Source organism: Schistocerca piceifrons, chromosome 4, assembly GCF_021461385.2.
Source record: "Schistocerca piceifrons isolate TAMUIC-IGC-003096 chromosome 4, iqSchPice1.1, whole genome shotgun sequence".
In the NCBI taxonomy this organism is placed as follows: Eukaryota; Metazoa; Arthropoda; class Insecta; order Orthoptera; family Acrididae; genus Schistocerca; species Schistocerca piceifrons.
This window is the reverse complement of record NC_060141.1, coordinates 391,856,667-391,880,911: the sequence shown is the minus strand read 5'-3', so window position 1 is coordinate 391,880,911 and position 24,245 is coordinate 391,856,667. Positions and strand designations below refer to the sequence as shown.

At 43.0% G+C, this 24,245-nt stretch overlaps 2 protein-coding genes across 5 annotated transcripts in view; one reads left to right on the top strand and one right to left on the bottom strand.

Annotated features, from left to right (window-relative positions):
• LOC124795359 (neuroparsin-A) overlaps nt 1–24,245 on the top strand; it is a 150,488-nt gene that overhangs the window by 39,094 nt on the left and 87,149 nt on the right. The gene's annotated exons all lie outside the window — the stretch shown is intronic.
• Nucleotides 1–24,245, bottom strand: part of LOC124795356 (E3 ubiquitin protein ligase RIN2-like) — a 218,327-nt gene that overhangs the window by 183,189 nt on the left and 10,893 nt on the right. The window contains exon 3 of the mRNA XM_047259347.1: nt 4,021–4,185. Within this exon, the coding sequence (XP_047115303.1) occupies nt 4,021–4,185 (165 nt within the window). The remainder of the gene's footprint in view (nt 1–4,020; nt 4,186–24,245) is intronic.

The window sequence follows — 24,245 nt, the reverse complement described above, 5'->3', positions numbered from 1 at the left end:
CTTTTGTTAGTTCACAGTTTTAATCACTTTTTCTCTTCTATTAGTACCTTTGGTGTGAAGTTAATTTACGGTAGATTTTTGCACTTGCCATTCGAATCCACCCCATTTTTAGATTATGATGATGTTTTACCGAATTCTTCCTTCATATTTTTATTTCATATTTACTGCATTGTACGTATGTTCACTACGTTCTATTTAACATCTTCATTTAACGTAGAACTCAGACATAATGGAATAATAATGTTTGAGAGAAGCTTCTGACGATGATTTTTGGGAGAAATATCCGAAAATATTTTATTGCGGTTGGTGCAAGCAGTTATCCAGATTACACACTGGTGTTGTTAATTGCCAAGAATGAACCCAAATAGAAAGTAATAGAATTAAACTCTGCTGCGAGATTAGACTGTTGTTTTCTTGCAGTTTCCACAGTAGTGGAAGGCGTGGAGATGTCAACTGCTAAAATTTTCGTGGTGAAATATTAATAATATTTACTTCCGTTATATTTCTGTATCTGAACAGTGATAGTTTTTGCACTCAACTTTACCTGCAAAACTAAAAATACGTATTCTCGCGATCAATAAAAATTAAAGTGAAAAGCAATGAATACATCTGTTTGGATATGTAAAAGAGAAGGGTAAAATAGTATTTCCTTTTCGTCGTGAAAATACGATATTATAACTTGTCTCATAGATGAATTATGAATGTGGGAGCTGTAAAGTGTCATAACGCTACGCGTCTCGATCACGTAGTCGACTATAGTCTCTTACATGCACTAACGGATAAACACGAATTGAAAGACACGTTATATCACTGTGTAGGACGCTATGTTCGGGATACAAATGCTGGAGATAGAAATCCTGTCCCAAATATTTCCAGTGGAGAACACACGCAGGTCTATTCTATGGGATTTGATGGAAAATTTGTAAGGGCTTTAATCGGCCGGCTGTCAGATAGACAGTATATCTTAGCTATTCAGCCAGGGAATGGAAAAAAAGAAACCTATCAGACGGACTAACTGGCAACCATATACACTGAATACATACCGAGTGTTTCGTCGGCATGAAATAGTAAACCAGCCAACAACATGCGTCTAAATTTATCCTTGACGTCATCAGTGTGACGTACATAAGCCATTCATGAAAACCCAGTGTGCGTAAAATATACGCCATAACAAGAATTAAAGTCATTCGCATGACATTTGCTTCGACAACTCACAACCTGTCATCCTTCAAACACACTCAGACCTCATCGTACGCCACAGATCAGTCTATCGCCACAACTTGCAGTAAAAAAAGAAAAAAAATTAGTATTGTCAGTGCTTTGTTCTACGTCTGTTGGCAAATGAATGGCACGACACGCCACAGCATCATTACGTCACGGGTCAAAGCCAATGCTCATCCCCATCGACCTTATTATTTGATTCATACGAACAACTACATGCACAAAACCCTACGTTCTGATGTTTTTGACTGGTACAATTTTATTTCACTAACAGGTTAAACTAGTTCCAATATTTCAGTTCACACGAAAGTTTTGGTGACTGTTCTCTTGTTTGTAAAGTAAAATAAGTAGTTGCCAGTATCTTGTCACGTATTTCCAATTGGGATATTTACCGAGCTCGCTGAGATCCGGCTGAAATTATCTGAGGTAAACAGTGGGCCGAGATCCAAGACACCCATCCTATCCAGTTGGGCAGGGAATGCAATCAGTAAAATGATAGAAATAAATAAATAAATAAAATTCAGAAACATGTTGCAGATAGGTTCTGCATCACACGACAACTGCGATGACACTATTGCAATCGCGTTTAAAATCATAGGGCTATTACACACTGACAGAACAAAGTGGTGCCACAACACCCCTTTTGATTTAGAATTTTCAGTTTACAAGTCAACTGCGTATACGTAACTTACCGTATTGGATGTCTGTTAACGCTGCAGAACTAACTGCACTGTTTTGTCTTGACTGTGGATGCACTGAGAACGTACTGTATGATGAGTAACATCGGTGTATTCGTATCCAGTGCTGCAGTACCTTACTCGGTTACAGTGGCTACACGGAGTAATAAAGCAATTGTCTTAGAACTGTGCCAAAAATATCGACGATGTCATTCCTGTGGTTTATCTGCTTGCTGGTCATGCGGATAATCAGTGATGTATCAAACGTTGGACCATTAACATACAGAGAGTTACGATAATCTTCTTTTTTTCGGTCAAGCTCACTTCTCTCAACACGTTTTCGTGACTGCTCCTTTTACGCTCCTTGACCAGTTTTTTATCCACCTTTCTTTCTATTTGCAACAAAGTAGAGCAATTATTACAACAGCAGCATCTTTATCGCCATAATTCCCAACCGCAGTATTATTATGCAATACACTGAGGTGATAAAAGCCATGGGATAGCAATCTGCACATATACCGATTGCGGTAGTACCGCGTACTTGAGGTAGAAAAGGGGAGTGCATTGGCAAAGCTGTCATTTGTACTCGGATGATTCATGTGAAAAGATTTCCGGAATGATTATGGCTGCACAAAGGGAATTATCAGATATTGAACGTGAAATGGTAGTTACAGCTAGACGTATGGGACACTGCATTCCCGAAATCGTTAGAGAATTCAGTATTCAGAGATCCACAGTGCCAAGAGAGTGCCTAGAAGACCAAATTTCAGGCATTGCCTCGCACCACGGACAACACAGAGGCCGGCGACCATCACTTAACGACCGAGAGCAGCAGCGTCTGCGAAGAGGTGTCACTGTTAAAAGAGAAGCAACAATACGTGAAATAAATGCAGAAATCAGTATGGGACGTAGGACGAACGTGTCTGTTAGGACAGTGCAGCGAAAATTGGCGTTAATGGGCTATGGCAGCCGATGACCGACACAAGTGGTCTTTCCTAGCGTAGGGCGACATCATTTACAGCGCCTCTCCAGGGCTCGTGGCCATGTTGGTTGGACAGTAGACGACTGGAAAACCGTGGCCCGGTCAGATGAGTCCCAATTTCTGTTGGTAAAAGCTGATGGTAGGGTTAGAGTGTGGCAGAGAGCCATGGGACCGAATCGTCAACAAGGCAATATGCAAGCTGGTGGGGGCTCCATAATGGTGTGGGTTGCGTTTACATGGAATGGACTGGCTGCTCTGGTCAAAAGGAACCGTTCATTGACTGGAAATGGCTATGTTCGGCTACTTGGAGACCATTTGCAGCCGTTCATCGGCCTCACGTTCTCAAACAAGGATGGACTTTCTGTGGAGGACAATGCGCCATGTTCTGGACCTCAATTATTCGTAATTGGTTTGAAAAACATTTTGGACGAGCGAATGATTTGGCCACCCAGATCACTCTGCATAAATCATATCGAATGTGTATGGGACATAAATGAGAGGTCAATTCATGCACAAAATGCTGCACTGCCAACACTCTTGCAATTATGGACCGTTATAGAGACAGCGTGCAACGGCCTTGCCGCAGTGGATACACCGGTTCTCGTCAGATCACCGAAGTTAAGCGCTGTCGGGTAGGGCCCGCAATTGGATGGGTGACCATCCGGGCCGCAATGCGCTGTTGCCATTTTTCGGGGTGCACTAAGCCTTGCGATGTCAAGTGAGGAGCTACTCGACCGAAGAGTAGCGGCTCCGGTCACAGAAAACCTTCATAACGAGCGGAAGAGCGGTGTGCTGACCACACGCTCCTCCTATCCGCATCCACAGCTGAGGATGACACGGCGGTCGGATGGTGCCGATGGGCCACTTGTGGCCTTAAGACGGAGTCATTTAGTCATTTAATAGAGACAGCGTGGCTCAATATTTCTGTAGGGGACTTCCAACGACTTGTTGAGTCCATGCCACGTCGCGTTGCTGCACTACAACGGACAAAAAGAGGTTCAACACGATATTAGGAGGTATCCCACGACTTTTGTCACATCAGTGTACTATTGACTACCTAGGGAGCACCGTAGGTGTTCTCGCACACGTCGTTAGTTGTGGGGAACGTCTGTGCATGCGTAGTGATTGGCCAGTACTCACCATAGAGCGCGGAGAGCAGCGGCCTGACGGGGTACTTGTAGCTGGCCGAGATGACCATGGGCAGCACCAGGCACGAGTAGGCTAGCCCCACGCCGCCGAACAGCAGCGACGCGTGGCTGGCGCGGGCCAGGTAGGGCAGCAGCAGCACCGCCGACAGCAACCACACTGCAACACACCACCACATCTCTCCTGTGTACCAGAGAGTCGCACCGGATCTGTGACGGGGTTCAATACTGTCCAACACACAGAGCTCAGTACATTACTCTTAATGGGTTCAAATGGTTCAAACGGCTCTGAGCACTATGGGACTCAACTGCTGTGGTCATCAGTCCCCTAGAACTTAGATCTACTTAAACCTAACTAACCTAAGGACATCACGCACATCCATGCCCGAGGCAGGATTCGAACCTGCGACCGTAGCAGACTCTTAACGGGGCGAAATTTACAGATGTAACGGGAACTTCTAGAGTACCCCAAGAGAGTCTTATAGGCTCATTACCGTTTACAATACAGAGTGTAACAGGTATAAGCGCAGATATTTTTACTTACCTTAATATGTACACACATAAGTTGTTTTTTTTTCACTGTACCGAACAGTTTTCCTGCAACAAGTCACGTAATTTACCGCCTGATGTTTTCTGTGCAGTCGAGGCAGCATCAATAAGTGAACTACCCCTGTCAGTATAGACCGTCTATTTTGCGTCCATGCGCCCACATTTCAACACCTGACCTGCTACCCAGGGGAAAAATAAACATTAATGGGTTCCTCTTGCCACATTTACTTGGAGGTACTACACAGACCAAAAACATATTGTGGTGTCACTGCCAGACACCACACTTGCTAGGTGGTAGCCTTTAAATCGGCCGCGGTCCGTTAGTATACGTCGGACCCGCGTGTCGCCACTATCAGTGATTGCAGACCGAGCGCCGCAGGTCTAGAGAGACTCCCTAGCACTCGCCCCAGTTGTACTGCCGACTTTGCTAACGATGGTTCACTGACTACATACGCTCTCATTTGCAGAGACGACAGTTTAGCATAGCCTTCAGCTACGTCATTTGCTACGACCTAGCAAGGCGCCATATTCAGTTACTATGTCTTCTGAACAGATAATATTGTGAATCCTCTACCGTCAAGAGCGACGTTTATCGTTAATGGATTAAAGTTAAGTATCAAACTAATTACGTGCGTTTTCGGAATTCTAATTCCTTGTCATGTTCCAGACCTCACGTCAGTAGAGTCCTTCCCTCCTCACGCTAGCCTGCGTGAGCTAAAACGCGTGCATTTCGGCCTCCACTCGTAACACGGTGTTTGCTCTTCTGCCAACACTACACATATGACTTGTAATAGTTATAATAAATAGTATCCAAACGACGTAAATACTGATGTACTGATGTCAGTACACTGTACTCATTCAGCAATAGAAATATCTGCCATTATACCCGTTATACCCTGTATATGTGATGCCCCTCTTAAGAGTGGTCAGGCGCATTTTCTCTGCTGTTTCAACAGATAATTGTAATTTCCACTTTTCAGTGTGTAGGTTGAGTCTACCTAAACAAATACTGCCCATCAGGTCTTTCATGCCATGACCATTGTCGACGGAAAGCATCGGTTTGTTTCCATTAACGAATAAAATCATTTTTAAACCGGAATTTTACATGCCCTTTTAGTAGAGTGGCCCGAAATTAGTGCGATATTCTTTTTATCGATACCAGAACTCCAGGAGCGACTGAACAGGGCTGCTGCAAGGAGGTAGCGGTCATCGCAGGCTAGGGGGGAGCTGTCACTCCTGCAGTACTGGTTAGTCTTCGTGTGTTTCATTGTGTCTGTTAATACTTATCAATGAAACAAATATAACATTAGACTAATTTCTGACTACTTTGTCGCATAGGACGTAAAATTCCCGTTTAAAAAAAATGCTTCAAATGGCTCTGAGCACTATGGGACTTAACTTCTGAGGTCATCAGTCCCCTAGAACTTAGAACTACTTAAACCGAACTAATCTAAGGACATCACACACATCCATGCCCGAGGCAGGATTCGAACCTGCGACCGTCCTGTTTCAAAATAATTTTGTTTATAACGGGAAACAAACTGATGCTTTCAGTCGACAATGAGCGTCGCATGAAAGACACGATGAACACTATTTGTTTGGGCTGATTCTATCTACAAAACTAATTTGCAAATATCTGCTCAAACACAATTGTAAATGTGGGAGGGACAGCCCGTACATATGATCTAACGGATAATGTACTCTACAGCGGAGTCTGCGCTGATATGAAACTTCCTGGCAGATTAAAACTGCGTGCCGGACCGAGACGCGAAATCGGAACCTTTGCCTTTCGCGGGCAAGTGCTCTACCGACTGAGCTATCCAAGCACGACTCATTCCCCGTCCTCACAGCTTTAATACCGCCAGTACCTCGTCTCCTACCTTCCAAATTCCGCAGAAGCTCTCCTGCATACCTTGCAGAACTAGCACTCCTGGAAGAAAGGATAATGCGAGACATGGCTTAGCCACAGCCTGGAGGATGTTTCCAGAATGAAATTTTCACTCTGCAGCGGAGACAGATGAGAACTGTTTGCAAGAGAGCTTCTGCGAAGTTTGGAAGGTGGGAAACGAGATACTGGCGAAATTAAAGCTGTGAGGACGGCTCGTGAGTCGTGCTTGGGTAGCTCAGTTGGTAGAGAACTTGCCCGCGAAGGGCAAAGGACCCGAGTTCGAGTCTCGGTCCGGCACACAGTTTTAATCTGCTAGGAAGTTTAATGTAGGAAGTTCTTTGAGGCTTTTAGCAGACGACACTGTTGTCTGAAGGAAATTTCCAAAGCCAGGAGACAGTAAAGAAATGAAGAAACACCTGAAGAGGATGTATAATTGGTACAAGCACTGGCAGTTGACCGTGAACCTAAATAAATGGCACATATTGCTCGTAAATAGGACTGTTCGGTTACGCTGAGTTGAAAAATCTGTGGAAACAGTAAAAACCGTAAATACGCGGAGCGACCGGCGGTTGAATGACCATAATGAAACAAATTACAGGCTTAGCAGATGTCAGGCAGAGATTCATTCGAAGCATGAAGTGGCGTACAAGGCACTTATTCGACCGTTTCTTCAGTATTGTTGATCAGTGTAGGAACCTTATCTTTTATGTTTAACTGAAGAGACAGAGAAGATACACCGAAGAGCGGCACTTTTTGTCACGGTATCGTTTAGTAGGCGACAGAACGTTACAACGATACTGAACAGACCCCATGGTCGGTGCTACAAGAGTTGCGTTGAGTATCTCGAAGAAGTTTAATGTCGGAATTCTGAGAGTGTACATTCGAAGAAGAGTTGAGCAACATATTACTTCCTCCTGCGTACGTTTCGCAAAATGACCACGACGAAAAAATCAGAGACGCTAGAGTTTATACGGAAGTCATTCTTCCAACGCACCATTCGTGAATGGAACACAGAATGAGGAATACGATACTGATGCCAAAGGTGTCCTCAGCCACACACCGTAAGATGGCTTGTGGAGTGTAAATGGAGGTAGATGTAGAAGGTCAACAGCGTCCACTGAAAAAGAACCGAGTAAAGGGAAAAATTTGCTCCCATTCGTAAAAACAGTCATACGTTGCAACAGCATAGTGCTAAGAACACACACCATTGACACTGCGTTTCGAACAACAAGGAATGTGCGTCAATACTTGTACAACACAAAGGTCCTACATCACACGCAGCGCGGTAAAGTGTACATTGGAACTACGAATAGACGCATTAACACACGGCTTAAGAAGCACAGGAGCAATTGTCTCCTGGGAAAGACGGTTAAAATGGCAGTAGCATATCATGCGCTGGGACCACGGAACCACCAAATTTGTTTCTCCAATGCTATGGTTTTATCAAGTTCCAGTCGTTACTACACTACAGAAAAGTCATACAAATTCACATGCTGAAAAACAAACTTTTACGGAAAAGAATTTTCCCGCTTACTAAATGACCCTGTAACGAAATACGCTGCTCTTCTTCGCATTTACTGTGTTTCCTATAGGACAGGGATTACCGGCTGACGAGCAGCATTCAGGTATTTGTGTAACCTCCTTGGTTGTACAACACTTTCTGAGGATCTTTCGAGTGAATCTGCCTTACCTGTGGTTAGTTTTATTTGGTAGTTCTACTTTAAATATCGCAGATATTTAACAGACGTGACTGCATCCAGTGTTTGTCCTACAATCACGCGATCATACAATAATCTAGTTATACGCAATGCGTTTCACTTGTTTGTGTTGAGGATCAACTGACTATCCCTACAGTAAGCGTCGAGCCTTTGCAGGTACTCCCGGAATTCGCTGCAATGTTTCCATGAAAGTCATTTTTCAGACAGCTTCTGGATTACGTTAGCACGTTGCAGCTCAGGATACCTAGCTGATATATTAGATTGTTGTCCTTTTTCATCTTACGTTTTCATCGACTGCTTGTTCTGTATGTGTGCATTACAAAAACATCTCTCAAAAGAACTCTTCTTTCTCTAACGACATTTCACAATTCTTGTGTTCTCTTGATTTTTGTATTATTAATGGATTTTTGTGTCGATACGATTCATGATGATTTGATGTAGCACCACATATCGAGACGTTACACCAATTTTTCTTCAATCCATCTCAAGTTTACATGCAGAAGTACTCGCTTCCTGCTGTATCAGTGTCAACCTCGTCTTTTGTAAATTGCTGATTTTGACTGATATATCTGTCGTATATTATACGTCCCATTTTGCCCACTACATGCAATATCCCTTCTCACCTGGTATGTTAATTCAACAACATGTCACACCTCATATTTTATTTGCTTCAGATCCGAAACTTGATTTGTATATCATTTAATTTAATATAGCTGTCTCCGAAAGTAACTGCTAAGATTTCTGAAATTCGTTTCAGTCTTTCTTCACTTTCATCCGTGAACACCATCTCTGCTGCAGTTCATGGGATTAGGTGGAGCCAAACTAGTTAATTATACGAAAAATCAGTTACGTAAATGGGCTTTGATTTTAAAGAGCTCCTTCCTAGAAACAGGGCTGTCAGCACAGTCGACGGTGCCATGCTAAGAAAACAATAGCATATGGTGACTTTAAGAACAAATTCGCGGTTTGTAGTTTCAGCAGCAACGCAAAAAAGCGCCATCTTATTGACGCATCCTATTGGAAACTAGGCAAATAAACGATCTTCCACGTCGTTCTAGTATCTGAAGATTTTGCTTCGATATCGCAATGAAAACACCAGCTACTACACCCAGTGGTAACTGTTCATGATATATGATGAACCTGAACAATTTCGGATAAGATTCTCTAACGCACTAACATGCAGCTTGATGTCTTGTCTGGTCTTGCAAGCAGTATAGCGCTGTAGTGCAGCCATCTATGTATCCGCTTGCGTTACAACCGTCAGGTGAAGTATAATTACTCCATTAGGGCATGGGGATTTTTGTTGAGTGGTACAGGCCATGGTGAGGACACGGGAGTTACTTATTTAATGGCACATCCGCGTTCCAACCCTGACCGATTGTCATCCTCTGACAATGGCGCCATTTGGATACGGTATGGGGGGCAAGGTGTGAGCACACCCCTCTACCTGCCGTTTTTAGTTTCCCAGGTCTTGAAGCCTCTGCTTCTCACAATCAGTCAAGTAGCTTTCCGCTGGCATCACGAGGCTGAGTGCAGCCCGTTCGTGTGGCAATGCCTAGACCAGTGGAATTTTCATTTGTCACCAAATAATGTCAGTTTCTGCAGCCGATATTTCCAACTCTCGAATAAGACGACTGTTAAATAAGTCAGCTAAAGCAGTGATTTTTACGAAGGAAGACATTTATTTACTTCTTTATAATTATCGTTTTGAAGACCACCAGCCGGAAAGACTGTGGTCATTCAACGAATCATTGGAGTCTGTTCATAGAAACCATTGTAGCTATGGTCCCATGTAGCGTATATATTTTGCTTTTCTTTCCAGAGTGTTATTTCACTTTTACAAATAATAAGTTATTTTAGCTGTTTCTTGGTATCGGTGACGCACTGCTTGTTTTGCCACGCGCGTCTACCGGGAAGACCGTTGGCCGTCTGCGCGAAGCGTGGCGACGCAACATATATCCGGGTGGGCAGCGGGCATATTCCGTGTCGCGGCTATTTCGGTAAGCAGGTCGTCGGCCGCCCCGCCTTATTTCGGTCTCGCTTCTTTTGTTTACCGCGCTACGTCACGGTCGCCGCTAACGCCAAGTGACGTCACGTGGCGCAGGGCACATCCGTTGCAAGTCGTCTGCATATTTGTGATTAGTGCCAAACAAAATCAAAGTAGTTCCATACCCAGGGAATAAGCGCAGCAGAGTAGATGCAGGAATCATGCATCGCTGTTCTACGCAAGATCATAGTGGAGGTGGCTTGCCGTTGCCTACCTCCGATCTCTTACGTGTGTACCTGTGTCGTGTGAATGACTGTGACGAGTGCTTCCGCAGCGTAGCGTTGGTCAGTGTTGTTGCGGATGAAGAGAAGGTAGAGGTTGGAACCCTAAGCCGGTATGTAGTCCATTCCTCTCGAACAGCACTGAATGGGCCGCCTAGCTGAAGATCCCTATCCGACAGACGGATCACCATCAGTAGTTTCACATGACCTCATTTCATGAGTGTGCACGGGTCTGGAGTTTAATACAGTACATTGGGGTAAAGACTGGTGACCAGGAACTTTACGTGATCAACTCTCCTCCTCTGGTCGGCCAAATACAGGCAGTGAAAACTTTCTAGCGCCAAGATTCGAACCGTTTCAGCCTAAGAATCGAGCGCCACTACACCATCGTGCGGTAGCGACTTCGGCTACGGTGACGGGAAACTGCTATGCAAGAAGATCAGTGGCTGAGATTCATTAGAGAAGGGACACTGGGTAAGACGGAGAAGGATTAAGGAACGGAGTGACCGAAGGCTATTTGAGAAGCCATTCTAGCATTGGTCGAAAGTGATGAGAACCCTGAATAATCAGTTGTTTTCCCTGACTGTGTTCCCAGAATTCGCCTATCAACCGAATTTGACGGTCTGCAGTGCAGAGCTGTATACGAGCCTTTAGGCACTGGAGTTACTGAGGCGTGAAGAATTTCCTCATTTTATCCGATTCCCACAGTGCCCTACAGGCAATTTCACAGATGTACCCGGCGGAGAAAACGCTCCAGTTGATTCATAACTCCAAGTGCATCTTCATGACCGGAGAAAGTAAGTTCTCTACGATGCGAAGGCTTCCATTAATTTTCACAAAAACAAATGTCCCTACAATCTCTCATTTCCGCATGTTGACGTTTTTAATGATAAATGAAATTTAACGTACTAGATTTCTGGATACTGTAAGACTAAGTCAAGTAACTCTCGGGAAAGAACTGCAATGGGACCAGAGCTACAATGGTCTCTATGAATACACTTCAAAGACTCGGCCAATCACCACAGATTTTGAGGCTGATGGTTTTACAACAAATACCTGTAAAAAAGTAAATAAAGTTTTCCTACATACAAAATCTCTATTTCAGTCAATTTATTTCACAGACGGCTTATTCGAGAATTGGAAATATCATCTGCAGACGCTGCAAAAACTATTGGGTTTATGGCGACGATGTCGCCCATAAAATATACATTACTGTTGACATAAACCGTTGTCTCGTACATGCCATTTTTAAATGCATTAAAACAGAAATGGGCTAATAGTGCGTAAATTAACTCAATTTACATAACATTTACGTCCTCTTCCTCGATATTCTGTACGGATAAATGTGAAGTGTGTGGATCGGGGTATATGTTAAAGTTTATTCACGTTCCACGTTAGCGGAAGGGGTGTGGGCAGATTGACTGATTCTATGCTTCCGTGCGAGTAGTTAAATTTTATCTGAACCATTTCTACGGATACGTACGTAGCCTTTTATGCAAATTGGCTTTCTGCAAGTGTCAGTGAGTAACGATTTTAAACATTTCAGTTCCACATTTCGCCAGCCAAACAAATATGACCTGACGAAGATCCTGTACCTCCTTTCGGGGAAATGATTTGTGTCAGCGAATAACTTGTGCTCTCAATAGGGAACGTTCCCGATAAGTGTGTTTCAACTTTTCAAAGGTTACACTTACGGATTCCCCAAGCTTAACACAAAACTTGATTGCATAATGTTGCTCTAAATTCCGCTGTTCCATTTTCGTAACACACAACAAAAACACAACTTCACTGATAACCTTCTTAAAAATCACCTGATGGCTGCACTGAGCTGAAACTCGAACTGAGCATCTGGCAGGGATGAATACACCGGTCTACACCGGTAGAACCACACAGCGTTGCCAGTTTGCTCAGTGTTGTCAGTCTCATTACTTTTCTGACACACCTCGTAGTTTAATTACTTGACGTATCATCCTTCCTTAGTGTCACAGGTGAAGTGGTTCAAATTTCCTCAAGCGTTTATCATCAGTTGTCTTCCATACTGTACCATACATTAAAAGTGGGATTCAGAGGCTTCCTTTTTAATCTTAACTTAGTATTTATCAGCTGATTTCCTTTTTACGAGGAGTAGCAAACAAGTAGATTGATATACGTGTATAATAAGAAAAAGCTTCTAATAAAATAGAGTGGAATACACCTGTTCAATTCTGCAGGTATCACAGATAAAACACAGGGAGTGAAAGGTTATCTACAACTTGTACAAAAACTACAGCTGTAAGAGGTGAATGTCATAAAAGAGAGGCAATAGTGAAGAAGGGAGTGAGATGGAGTTGTAGCTTATCCCCTATGTTATTCAATAAGTACATCAAGCAGTGAAGGAACTCAAGGGAAAATCTGGTGAAAGAGTTGAAATTCAGAAAGAATAAGTAAAAGCTTAAATTTCCGATGACATTGTAATTGTGCAAGAGACCGCAGAGGTCTAATAAGATCAGTTGAATGGAATTGATAGCGTCTTAAAAAAAGAGGAAATAACGTGAACACCAACAAAAGTTAAACAAGGGTCATGAAGTGAATTCGAATTAAAGCAGGCAATGCTGAGAGAATTAGTTTAGGAAGTAAGATGATATAGGTAATGGACTAGTGTCGCTATATAGGCAGCAACATATCTAGAGATGACAGAAGTAAAGAAGATGCCAGCTGTTTTTCAAATAAAACATCGGGTTTTTAAGGCTTTGCAGCAAATATTACATTCAACTTAGAATTATAAATAATTAATCAAATGAAAGAACAATCGAACAGTTATATTTGTATACCTGTGCGCAGTTGTTACAGACTCTAAAGTCTACAGGCTACGGTTTGCGTGCCAACTCTGCGAACGAAATATTACTCCATAACAAAGACTTTCTGTCTTCGTACATCCATATTTAAATTGGATTATGGTGGGACACAGCTGGTATAATTTTTATTAAAAATGAAACTCCTCCAGCTGTACTTAAGATTTTATATTTATTTGGCCAAATGAATATAAAATCTTAAGTACAGCTGGAGGGGTTTCAATTTTAATAAAAAGATTTTCTGGGTCGTGTCATCCTCAGTTATGAATGGACATTCCACCCAAGAGTAATTGTGAACACAAACAATGTGCGCATGTGGCGGTCGGCATATTCTCATGGAATGATGCAGCTGCAACGACTCTCCTCTAAACTGAATGTTTTTTGTACCACATCCCGATGGAAAGTTTATGGGCCTTTCCTTTTAGGTCGAGGAACTGTAACTGATGTTTCTTGTCTTGATGCGCTAGAACTATGGCTCTTTCCTCTGTTGGAAGAAACTGGATCACAGTACTTTATTTGGCAGCAAGATGGTGCACCACCTCAGTGGCATAACTCAATATGCGATTGGTTAAACGACGTTGTAATTCACCGTTGTATTGTCTACGAGGGTTCGGATGACAGAGCTTGTCTCGGTGGGCCCCCACGTTCAGCCGAGCTGGCACCATGTGATTTTTACCATTGGATACAGGATCATCTGTATGTGTCTCCGCTACCAGCTGATCTACCCGATTTAAGAAATAGGACTGAAGCTGTTGTTTCAACAATTACACCAGACACACTGATCAAGGTTTGGAAACGAATCGCCAACTCCCCTATCGGTTCGATGTGTGCCGTTTGACGAATAGTACTCACCCTGAACACTTGTAAGAAAAACTGTTTGAACTGGTCTTTCATTTGACGTGTTATTTATAATAACGGTAACCATAGTGTAATAGGTCACACAATCTCGAAATGTTTACAAAATTTCTCTTACTTGGAATAGCCAAGGTAATGGACCTCTTTTATCAAATCAAATGGCTCTGAGCACTATGGGACTTAACAGCTTAGGTCATCAGTCCCCTAAGAACTACTTAAACCTAACTAACCTAAGGATATCACACACATCCATGACCGAGGCAGGATTCGAATCTGCGACCGTAGCCGTCGCGCGGTTCCAGCCTGAGGCGCCTAGAACCGCTCGGCCACACCGGCCGGCCTCTTTTATCATATAAATCTTCCCTTTAGTGGGTTAATTTCTTCTTAATAATATAGCAAAATTTGTTTGCCTTTTCCTAAATGTACTTTCTGTGTCACATGTACTTTTTAAAATTAACAATGTAATTCTGCAAAAGACAAAATAACAGTACTCAGAGAAGCTGTAGAAAACGACGAAGAAACTGTCTCTGCAGCTTTCTACTACTTTTTAGTAGCAAATGACCCACCATACTTACCAAGGCGATGGGTCAGTCTGCAATGTTAATAAATAAATATTATAAATAAATTTATATTTGTAAGTCGAATTTAATAAATGGTACAAAGTTTTAAAACCCCTGTATTCATTTTGAAACACCCGTTGTAACACAAAGATTGGGAATATGATGAAAAGCGATTCTGAAGAAGAAAAATACGTAAACACCAACCGCTCATTTAATTACATATGGCTCCTGAGACAGACTGAGTCTCGTATTTATCGACGATAATCATGTAGGCTGAAGCAATGAATTAAAATTAGTGCCAATGCCGGGATTCAAACCCAGGTGTCCTACTTACTAGGCAGATGCGCTGGCCATTACACCACACTGACACTCTTACTATAAGCGAGGTATCAGTGTGGCGTAACTGCTAGCGCATCTGCCTAGTAAGCAGCACACCTAGATTTGAATCCCAGCATTGGTATCAATTTTAATTAATTTCTTAGGCCGACATTACTATCGTTGGTAAATTTAATTGTTAGAAATTATTCTTTGAAAGTCTTTGTCTGATTTATCCTTATATGAAAGTGATCTATGGATGATAATGCGTAAAGACAAGGATGAAAAGCGCTTTTGAGATCTGGTGTTTGAGTTGAACGCTGAAGAAGAGATGGGTGTGTTGCGTAACTAGTGAAGATGTACAGATTCCGATCTTGGCTGAAAGAAGGGATTGGTTGATAGGACACATTCTGAGCTACCGATAAATTGTCAGTTAAGCAATGGACGCATGTGTGGGATGATAACAATTGTAGAGGGAGACCAAGGCTTGACTACAGCAAACAGGTTCAAATGTTTATGGTTCAAATGGCTCTGAGCACTATGGGACTCAACTGCTGAGGTCATTAGTCCCCTAGAACTTAGAACTAGTTAAACCTAAATAACCTAAGGACATCACAAACATCCATGCCCGAGGCAGGATTCGAACCTGCGACCGTAGCGGTCTTGCGGTTCCAGACTGCAGCGCCTTTAACCGCACGGCCACTTCGGCCGGCAAATGTTTATGGGTGGCAGTGGTTATGCAGTTATGGAGGGGAGTAGTTTAGTGTGGAGAGCTGCATAAAAAGTCTTCAGACTGAAGAACATAACAGAAAACTAGCAGTTAATCTAGTGCTCGCGACACGCTCTGCGCCACGTCTGCTAGTTAGCGTGTAGAAACGGCATTTAAACGTTCACTTTCTTCAGAAGGTACGCAATATGCACAGTGTACACGTCACGATACTGCAGGTAGCGATACGTGGGAGCCACAGAGGTTGTCGGGTCAGTCGGTGCAGGCGCCGACGCCGGCGGACCTATTTTTAATCGGTTGACGCAGGTGCAGTGTTGACACTGTGCAGGGGATATGGGGCAGCGCCAGTGGCGCACACACGGCTCTTGTTGTTATCAGCCAGGTGAACCGTGCTGGAGTGCAAGGGTGCTTCCCTACTGGCATCTTGGGACCGGACTCTCGGACCTCCATACTGCTGCAATGTGCGAAGGAAAGAAGACTAGTGCTCAGCTTACTGTCAACTATGACGTATTAGAGAGTACAAGCTCGGTTTGGGGAAGGATAGGGAGGAAATGTGTGTGTGTGTGTGTGTGTGTGTGTGTGTGTGTGTGTGTGTGTGAATTCATAAGGCACCAAACTGCTGAGGTCAACGGTCCCCAGACTTACACACTACTTAAACTAACTTGTGCTAAGAACAACACACACACCCATACCCGAAGGAGGACTCGAACCTCCGGCGGGAGTGGCCGCTCAATCCGTATCATTGTGCCTCTAAGGCCGGTATTACACTATCAAATTTCTTTGTCAAATATCTTTGTCCCATATCTTTGTCAAAGATATTTGATGGTGCAATATGGAACTTTGTCAAATGTGGTCCAATATTTGATCAAATCTAGGGCCTCGCTGTAGATTTGATCAAAGAAGTCGCTTGTCGTCTGTTCACTGCAATGTGACATGTTACCACATGGAGCGCTAGCATCGCTGCATTCTGTCGTCTGTAGAGTTTTTATAAACATTGCTGGTAAATACAATTAGAATGTGCTGACAACTACAAAATTACTAGAGATGTATGAAGCTGATGAGGCGCTTTACAACGTGAGGCACGCTGATTACAAAAATAGATTACGAAGATTGGAGACCTGACATAACATAACCTAACCTAACCTAACCCTCTCCTGTAGCAAGGAATCGGTGTGTTACAGTGAGCCTGTCTTCGGCAGATGTAACAGTTATTCAGTGAATATTTTGCTTTGTTATACAAGGATACACTTTATTGAACACATACAGAAATGTATGCTCATCCATTCTTAAGTAATTGATGTACGACTTGACGTCCTCCACTATAAGCTCACGTAGCAAGTTTTGTTGAATGCTTTTATCGTGTCGTCGCAAAACCCACGGCTTCGCCCAGGTATGTTTCCTTTTTTTCCCCTGCTTCTCTTCCGCATGTGCACACAGTGCAATTGTGGTACATGCAACTGCTGCAGATAATAATAAGTTGTTGTTGTCAGCCATCTTGAACTTTGACGAAAAATATGATGACAGTGTAATACCCCTTCTAGCGTACGTCAAAGATCTTTGTCAAATATATTTGACGGAATATTTGATCACATCTTTGATAAAATCTTTGACAAAGAAATTTGATGGTGTAATACCGGCCTAACCGAGCAGCCACTCCGCGCGGCTAGGGAGGAAATCAGCCATGTTCTTCCCAAAGCAACAGTCCTGGCGTTTGCCTCAAATCATTAAGGAAAATCAGGGAAAACCTCAATGAAGATGGCAGGACGAAGATCTGAACAGCCATCCGTCCGAGTGCGAGTACACCGTCTTACCAATGAGATGTCGGCTCTGCAATGTCTGCAGTTACTGGAACTAGCCTGAACGAATTCTTTCTGTAGGAGCCGTGAGATTCGCGCAGAAATGCCTTCATCCAAATACATTCTCCAACTTGCGTACTCTTCATCGAAATTTCCCAGCACATTTAATGTTCTTCTTCTAAATCTACATTCACATACATACTCCGCAAGCCGCTGTACAATGCATGGCGGAGGGTACCCCGTATCACTACTTGTCATTTCCTCTCATATTCCATTCGCAAACAGAGCGACGAGAAACGGCTGTCTCCGTATCTTATCTTTATGGTCCTTACTCGAAATGTATTTTGGCGGCTATAGAATCTTTCTGCAGTCAGCTTCAAATGCTGGTTCTCTAAATTTCTCAATAGCGTTTCTCGGAAAGGACGTCGCTTTAACTTGCATTTGAGTTCCCGAAGCATCTAAACAAATCTAGCCACGCGCCTCTGAACTGCTTCGTTGTCTTCCTTCAATCCGGCCTGGTAAGGATCCCAAACACTCGAGCAGTACTCGAGAATAGGGTGCACTTGCGTCCTATGTGTGGTCTCCCTTACAGAAGAACCACGCTTTGCCAATATTCTCTCAATAAACCGAAGTCGGCCATTCGCCTTCCGTTCCACAATCCTCACATCCTCGTTCCATTTCCTATCGCTCTGCAACGTTACGCCCGGATATTTAAACGACGTGACTGTGTCAAGCAGGACACTACTACTGCTCTATCCGAACATTACGGGTTTGTTTTTCCTATTCAGCCTCATTACCTTACATTTTTCTACATTTAGAGCTAGCCGCCATTTATCACACCAACTAGAGATTTAATCTTTGTTGATCCATTATGGACTGTGGGACAACGGCTGGCATGTATTTTTTGATGCAATAATTTACCAACAGCCGTATGTATTGTAGAAATTTATTTTATGAACTTCTTATGTGCTAACAGTTTCGGCATTACATTGATGCCATCTTCAGGCCCCACACGTCATAGTCGTAAAACCGATATACACGGAAGGAGCTATATAACTGGATCCGTGAATCAAATCGCTTTGCAACAGCTCTTGGCGGCCAGGCGACACAGACTAGGGCGGTTTGCAAGAAACTAGAGATTTTGTCTAAGTCATCTTGTCATACCCTCCTTCAGTCACTCAACGTCGAGATTTTTCCGTACGCCGCAGCATCATCAGCAAACAACAGCAGATTGCTGCCTACCCTGTCCGCCAGATGTATATAAAAAATAATAATGGTCCTACCACACTTCCCTGGGGCACACCTGACGATACCCTTGTCTCTGATGAACACTCGCTGTCGAGGACAGCGCAGTGGGATCTATTACTTAAGAAGTGTTCGAGTCACTCACATATCTGGGAACCTATTCCCTACGCTCGTACGTTCGTTAACGGTCTGCTCTGGGGGAACCGCGTCAAATGCTTTCCGGTACTCCAGAATTATGAAGTCTGCCTGTTTCCCTTCATACATACTTCACAGTATATTACGTGACAAAAGAGCTAGTTGAGTTTCGTACGAGCGATGCTTTCTAAAACCGTGTTGATTTGTGGACGTAAGCTTCTCGGTCTCAAGAAAATTTGCTGTATTTGAACTGAGAATATGTTCAAGGATTCTGTAGAAAAAGGATGTTAGAGATATTGGTCTGTAATTTTGCGGGCTCATTATTCACGATAAATGCTAGCTATGTAAGGGGCCAGTGCCGTGCAACACTCTTTGTAAAACTAAACTGGGATTGCGTTCTAACCTGGCAACTTATTTGTTTTCTCCTTCTTCTTCTTCTTCTTCGCCATTATCTGTCCACTGATGATTTAAAGCCTCTTGCATATTCTTCGACTTCACTCGAGGCAGTGGCAGCAAGCAGCACGGGCTTCTAGCAGTCCTCATCCAGCCTTCCCTACTCGGACATTGCATTGCCTCTTTTGAGTCTCCAAGATCTCCAACGAACGAATTATTTTATTGTTTCATCTCTGGGAGCTTTGACTCGCTACATTGTCAGCACATTGCCATTTCAAACAGAGAGAGTTGTTATTTGCCACACCAAACAACGGCTACTATACCAGAAGCACGAAGAAGCGATACAGAAATATTATTTCCAATAAGCATGCCGAAATATGGGAAACGTGAAGGTCAAACAACTGGCAAAAGCCGCAGCAAAGCATTCCGTCAGGCGATCTAATTGCTGTAGTCTGATTCATGGTCAGAACGAACGGACCATTGTGTGGGAGACCGAAGATCTGCACAAGAGCACACAGTACAGACAAATACACCTGTGTATATGGAAGACACAATGCTACGCTGAAATATGTGATATAAAATGTAGATTCACTGGAAAAGGAGCCAAAGAGTGTTACTTAGTTACCATTATCAGAATGAATTTCAGCTATGGTTGCTACCGACACTATCTCCATATACCTAGTTCACGTCGTACGAATAGCACATTACGACAGGCGAAATCCAGGACATCAACCATATACTCGTATACTCTGCCTACCATACACACAGAAATTTATTCAACTGAGTGCTTACAGCGATGGTTAAAATGAAACTAGAGATTCCCTCCATTGTGTCGATAGTCTTGGAAACAGTCAAACATATGTATAAATTGCTCGTGGAATTTCTGTTAAAAGTTGGATTTACATTGTAGTCGGAGTGTGCGTGCGTGAGTGCACGTGTGGGTGTGGGTGTATATTGTGTATATTGTGCTTTGCTTGTTTAGAAACTTGTTTGTTAATCTAGGAGTCAGAGACATCTTGGCCACTGTACTCTTGGAAGTGGTATCAGGCAACGAAAAGACAGACTTATAAAACTGAACGGTCTGTATTCGCATACGGCGATACTAACAGCGAGAAAAGCTATCTCTAAAGCATTTGTTACCGACGTTCCGCTTCTGATGATTTCGTTACAGATCTTTCCCACCATCAGCCTCGCCAATACTTTTTCTGCTCACTATAATCTGTGGGCACTTGTCCTTGTCAGAGCCAATATTTCCAGACCGTGTTTTAATTCTGGGAGCATACAGGTCTCGCAGACTTGTTTTTAGGTCCATTGGAACATCGCTGTCGGTCAGGATGAACTGAAATTTTCCGAATGCTGCTCAACCAATCTTATTCTTCGTATGAGTTTTGCCTTTTGGTTGGCTTAACGTAACTGAATTTTATAGCTTAACTAGACGTATCTGGAGACTACTACCATAGCTTCATACTTAGTCACTAACGTGTTTGAGCACAAGGAGAGCAAACTCTTACATTTGAAACACTTGCATAAATAGGAATAGTTTACTGTTTTGACTCTATGTTTCTACAGTTTGTGTCGAATCTTGATCAGGCGACCGCTCAGTTCTCTTTGCCCCTCGTAAGGCAGGACTGCAATGGAAAGTACTTGGAGACACCTAATTTCTGGCCGTTAACGATTTATCACGTAACTAGTGCAATTAGTTTCCTTCAAAAAGGCCCACAGTTGTCTTCAAGAGTATGGATGAACGCCGTTCGCGTTTTTCCTTCGAGTGCCACGAATCGACAATCTTCCTTGATGTGGTATTTGGAATAATGCTTGGTTTGATGGTGGGATATATCCTTAGAATGACATACGGTACCCAACCACGATATTTTGCTCTTGGTTGTTACCGGAAACACGTTGTGACGTAACGATAAACAAGTCTAGCGATTGTTAAGTAATAATCGTCGCACTGTCAACGCCCTCGGGCCAGTTAGGCATGTACTATCATCCCCGATTACGCTTTGAGTCATCATGAGTCGACAGAAGCGCCCTCATACGTAGGTACAACAACATTCTGTTCGACCAATACGAGGCAACTCGGAGTACACAAACAAAAGGGGTTGGTGTTTATGTCACCGAACCCCACATACCCCGTGACTTCAAACATCACATCGAGGAAGCTTGTCTCTCCGTGACAACAACAAACTTTATATCTCGTCTGCAGGTCGCCTAGAAGGGGCATCGGGTTGAGCATCCAGGAAAATGGACACTCGTCTGAACACCTCACTTAAATGAACATTCCGTTACCAGAACACTCAGCCGAAGACAACCAGTTATGTAGAGCATTTAGTATCTCTCCCTAAAGCTTCGAACGTTTCTAGCTCCCTAACTAAAATTTGTTGAATTTTAAACAAAATAGTTTTGCACCCAGATGGCTTAACATCAGCTACTTGATAGAAAAATTTCAAATTTTATTTAAAAAATATGTAATTCGTTGTTGTAAATGTCTGGACAATAACTATATAATTCTGTTCGTAATCACGTAGAGAGAGTACCATTTCTTACGTTTAGCGACATAAACAAGTATTCCTTTCACTTATTATTTTGGGTGTTGACAGATGTGAAAATTACCGAACTATCAGTTTAAGAAGCCACGGCTGCAAAATACTAACACGAATTCTTTACAGACGAATGGAAAAACTAGTAGAAGCCAACCTTGGGGAAGATCAGTTTGGATTCCGTAGAAACACTGGAACACGTGAGGCAATACTGACCTTACGACTTATCTTAGAAGAAAGATTAAGGAAAGGCAAACCTACGTTTCTAGCATTTGTAGACTTAGAGAAAGCTTTTGACAATGTTGACTGGAATACTCTCTTTCAAATTCTAAAGGTGGCAGGGGTAAAATACAGGGAGCGAAAGGCTATTTACAATTTGTACAGAAACCAGATGGCAGTTATAAGAGTCGAGGGACATGAAAGGGAAGCAGTGGTTGGGAAGGGAGTAAGACAGGGTTGTAGCCTCTCCCCGATGTTGTTCAATCTGTATATTGAGCAAGCAGTAAAGGAAACAAAAGAAAAATTCGGAGTAGGTATTAAAATTCATGGAGAAGAAATAAAAACTTTGAGGTTTGCCGATGACATTGTAATTCTGTCAGAGACAGCAAAGGACTTGGAAGAGCAGTTGAATGGAATGGACAGTGTCTTGAAAGGAGGATATAAGATGAACATCAACAAAAGCAAAACAAGGATAATGGAATGTAGTCTAATTAAGTCGGGTGATGCTGAGGGAATTAGGTTAGGAAACGAGGCACTTAAAGTAGTAAAGGAGTTTTGCTATTTGGGGAGCAAAATAACTGATGATGGTCGAAGTAGAGAGGATATAAAATGTAGGCTGGCAATGGCAAGGAAATCGTTTCTGAAGAAGAGAAATTTGTTAACATCGAGTATTGATTTAAGTGTCAGGAAGTCATTTCTGAAAGTATTCGTATGGAGTGTAGCCATGTATGGAAGTGAAACATGGACGATAAATAGTTTGGACAAGAAGAGAATAGAAGCTTTCGAAATGTGGTGCTACAGAAGAATGCTGAAGATTAGATGGGTAGATCACATAACTAATGAGGAAGTATTGAATAGGATTGGGGAGAAGAGAAGTTTGTGGCACAACTTGACCAGAAGAAGGGATCGGTTGGTAGGACATGTTCTGAGGCATCAAGGGATCACCAATTTAGTATTGGAGGGCAGCGTGGAGGGTAAAAATCGTAGAGGGAGACCAAGAGATGAATACACTAAGCAGATTCAGAAGGATGTAGGTTGCAGTAGGTACTGGGAGATGAAAAAGCTTGCACAGGATAGAGTAGCATGGAGAGCTGCATCAAACCAGTCTCAGGACTGAAGACCACAACAACAACAACATTATTTTGGGTACTATCTGATCAAAACTATCTGGACACCTATTAGTGGACATTAATATGGGTTGAACTCTGCTCGGGACACTCGTAGTGAGCTGTATGAATGTCTGTCGAGGAATGGCTGTTCATTAGTCCTCAAGAGGCGACGCAAGAAGATTTGTACGCTGGTGTCTGGAGCGAAGCCGACATTATGACGCATCCCAGTGCTGTTCCACTGGATTCAGGTCGGGACTCTGGGCAAGCCTATCCATTTCAGAAATGCAATTGTGCACAAAGCATTGCCACACAGACGCTGCTTTATCACAGGGTGCATTGTCGTGTTAGTACAAACCATTATTGTATCCGAAATATTGTTCTACCGTGTGCAGTTTAGAATGATGTAAAATGCGTCCATAGCCTCCGCATTTAGGGTTTTCTTAAGCGTTTTAAGGTGATCACAGCCTTACCATGAGAAACACTTCCATGATGAAACACCACTTACTCAGTGCTTCACTGTTGATACTACGCATGATGGCAGGTAACGCTCTCCAGACATTCGTCAAACCCATATCATTTCATCGGACTGCCACAGCGTACAGCGTGATTCATTACTCCAAATCACTTGTTTCCAGTTATCCTCTGTCCAGTTGTATCGCTCTATGCACCACCTCAACTGTCACTTAGCACTGGCTACAGAAATGAGTCGCTTATAAGGAACTGTTCGACCATTGTTCCCATTCGTTTTGACTGCTTGCACAAAGTCATTGTGCAAGCTGGACTGCTGGTACAACTTTGGAACTGGTGAGTGAGTCCTTCCGCCGATTTCATGCGACTTTTTACAGCCACCTTCAGCAAACCTCGATGGTCTGGTCTTAGTTTGACTGTGGTTGTTCCTTCTTGCTTCCACTTTACAATCATATGTCCAAGAGACGACTGGGGCAGCTTTAGAAGGGTTGAAATATCCCTTGTGGGTATGTTACTCTGGTGACATCCAGTGAATAGTCCACGTTCGAAGCCACTGGCTATCCTGACCGACCCACTCTGCTATTATTGCTAGTCTTCAATTCCG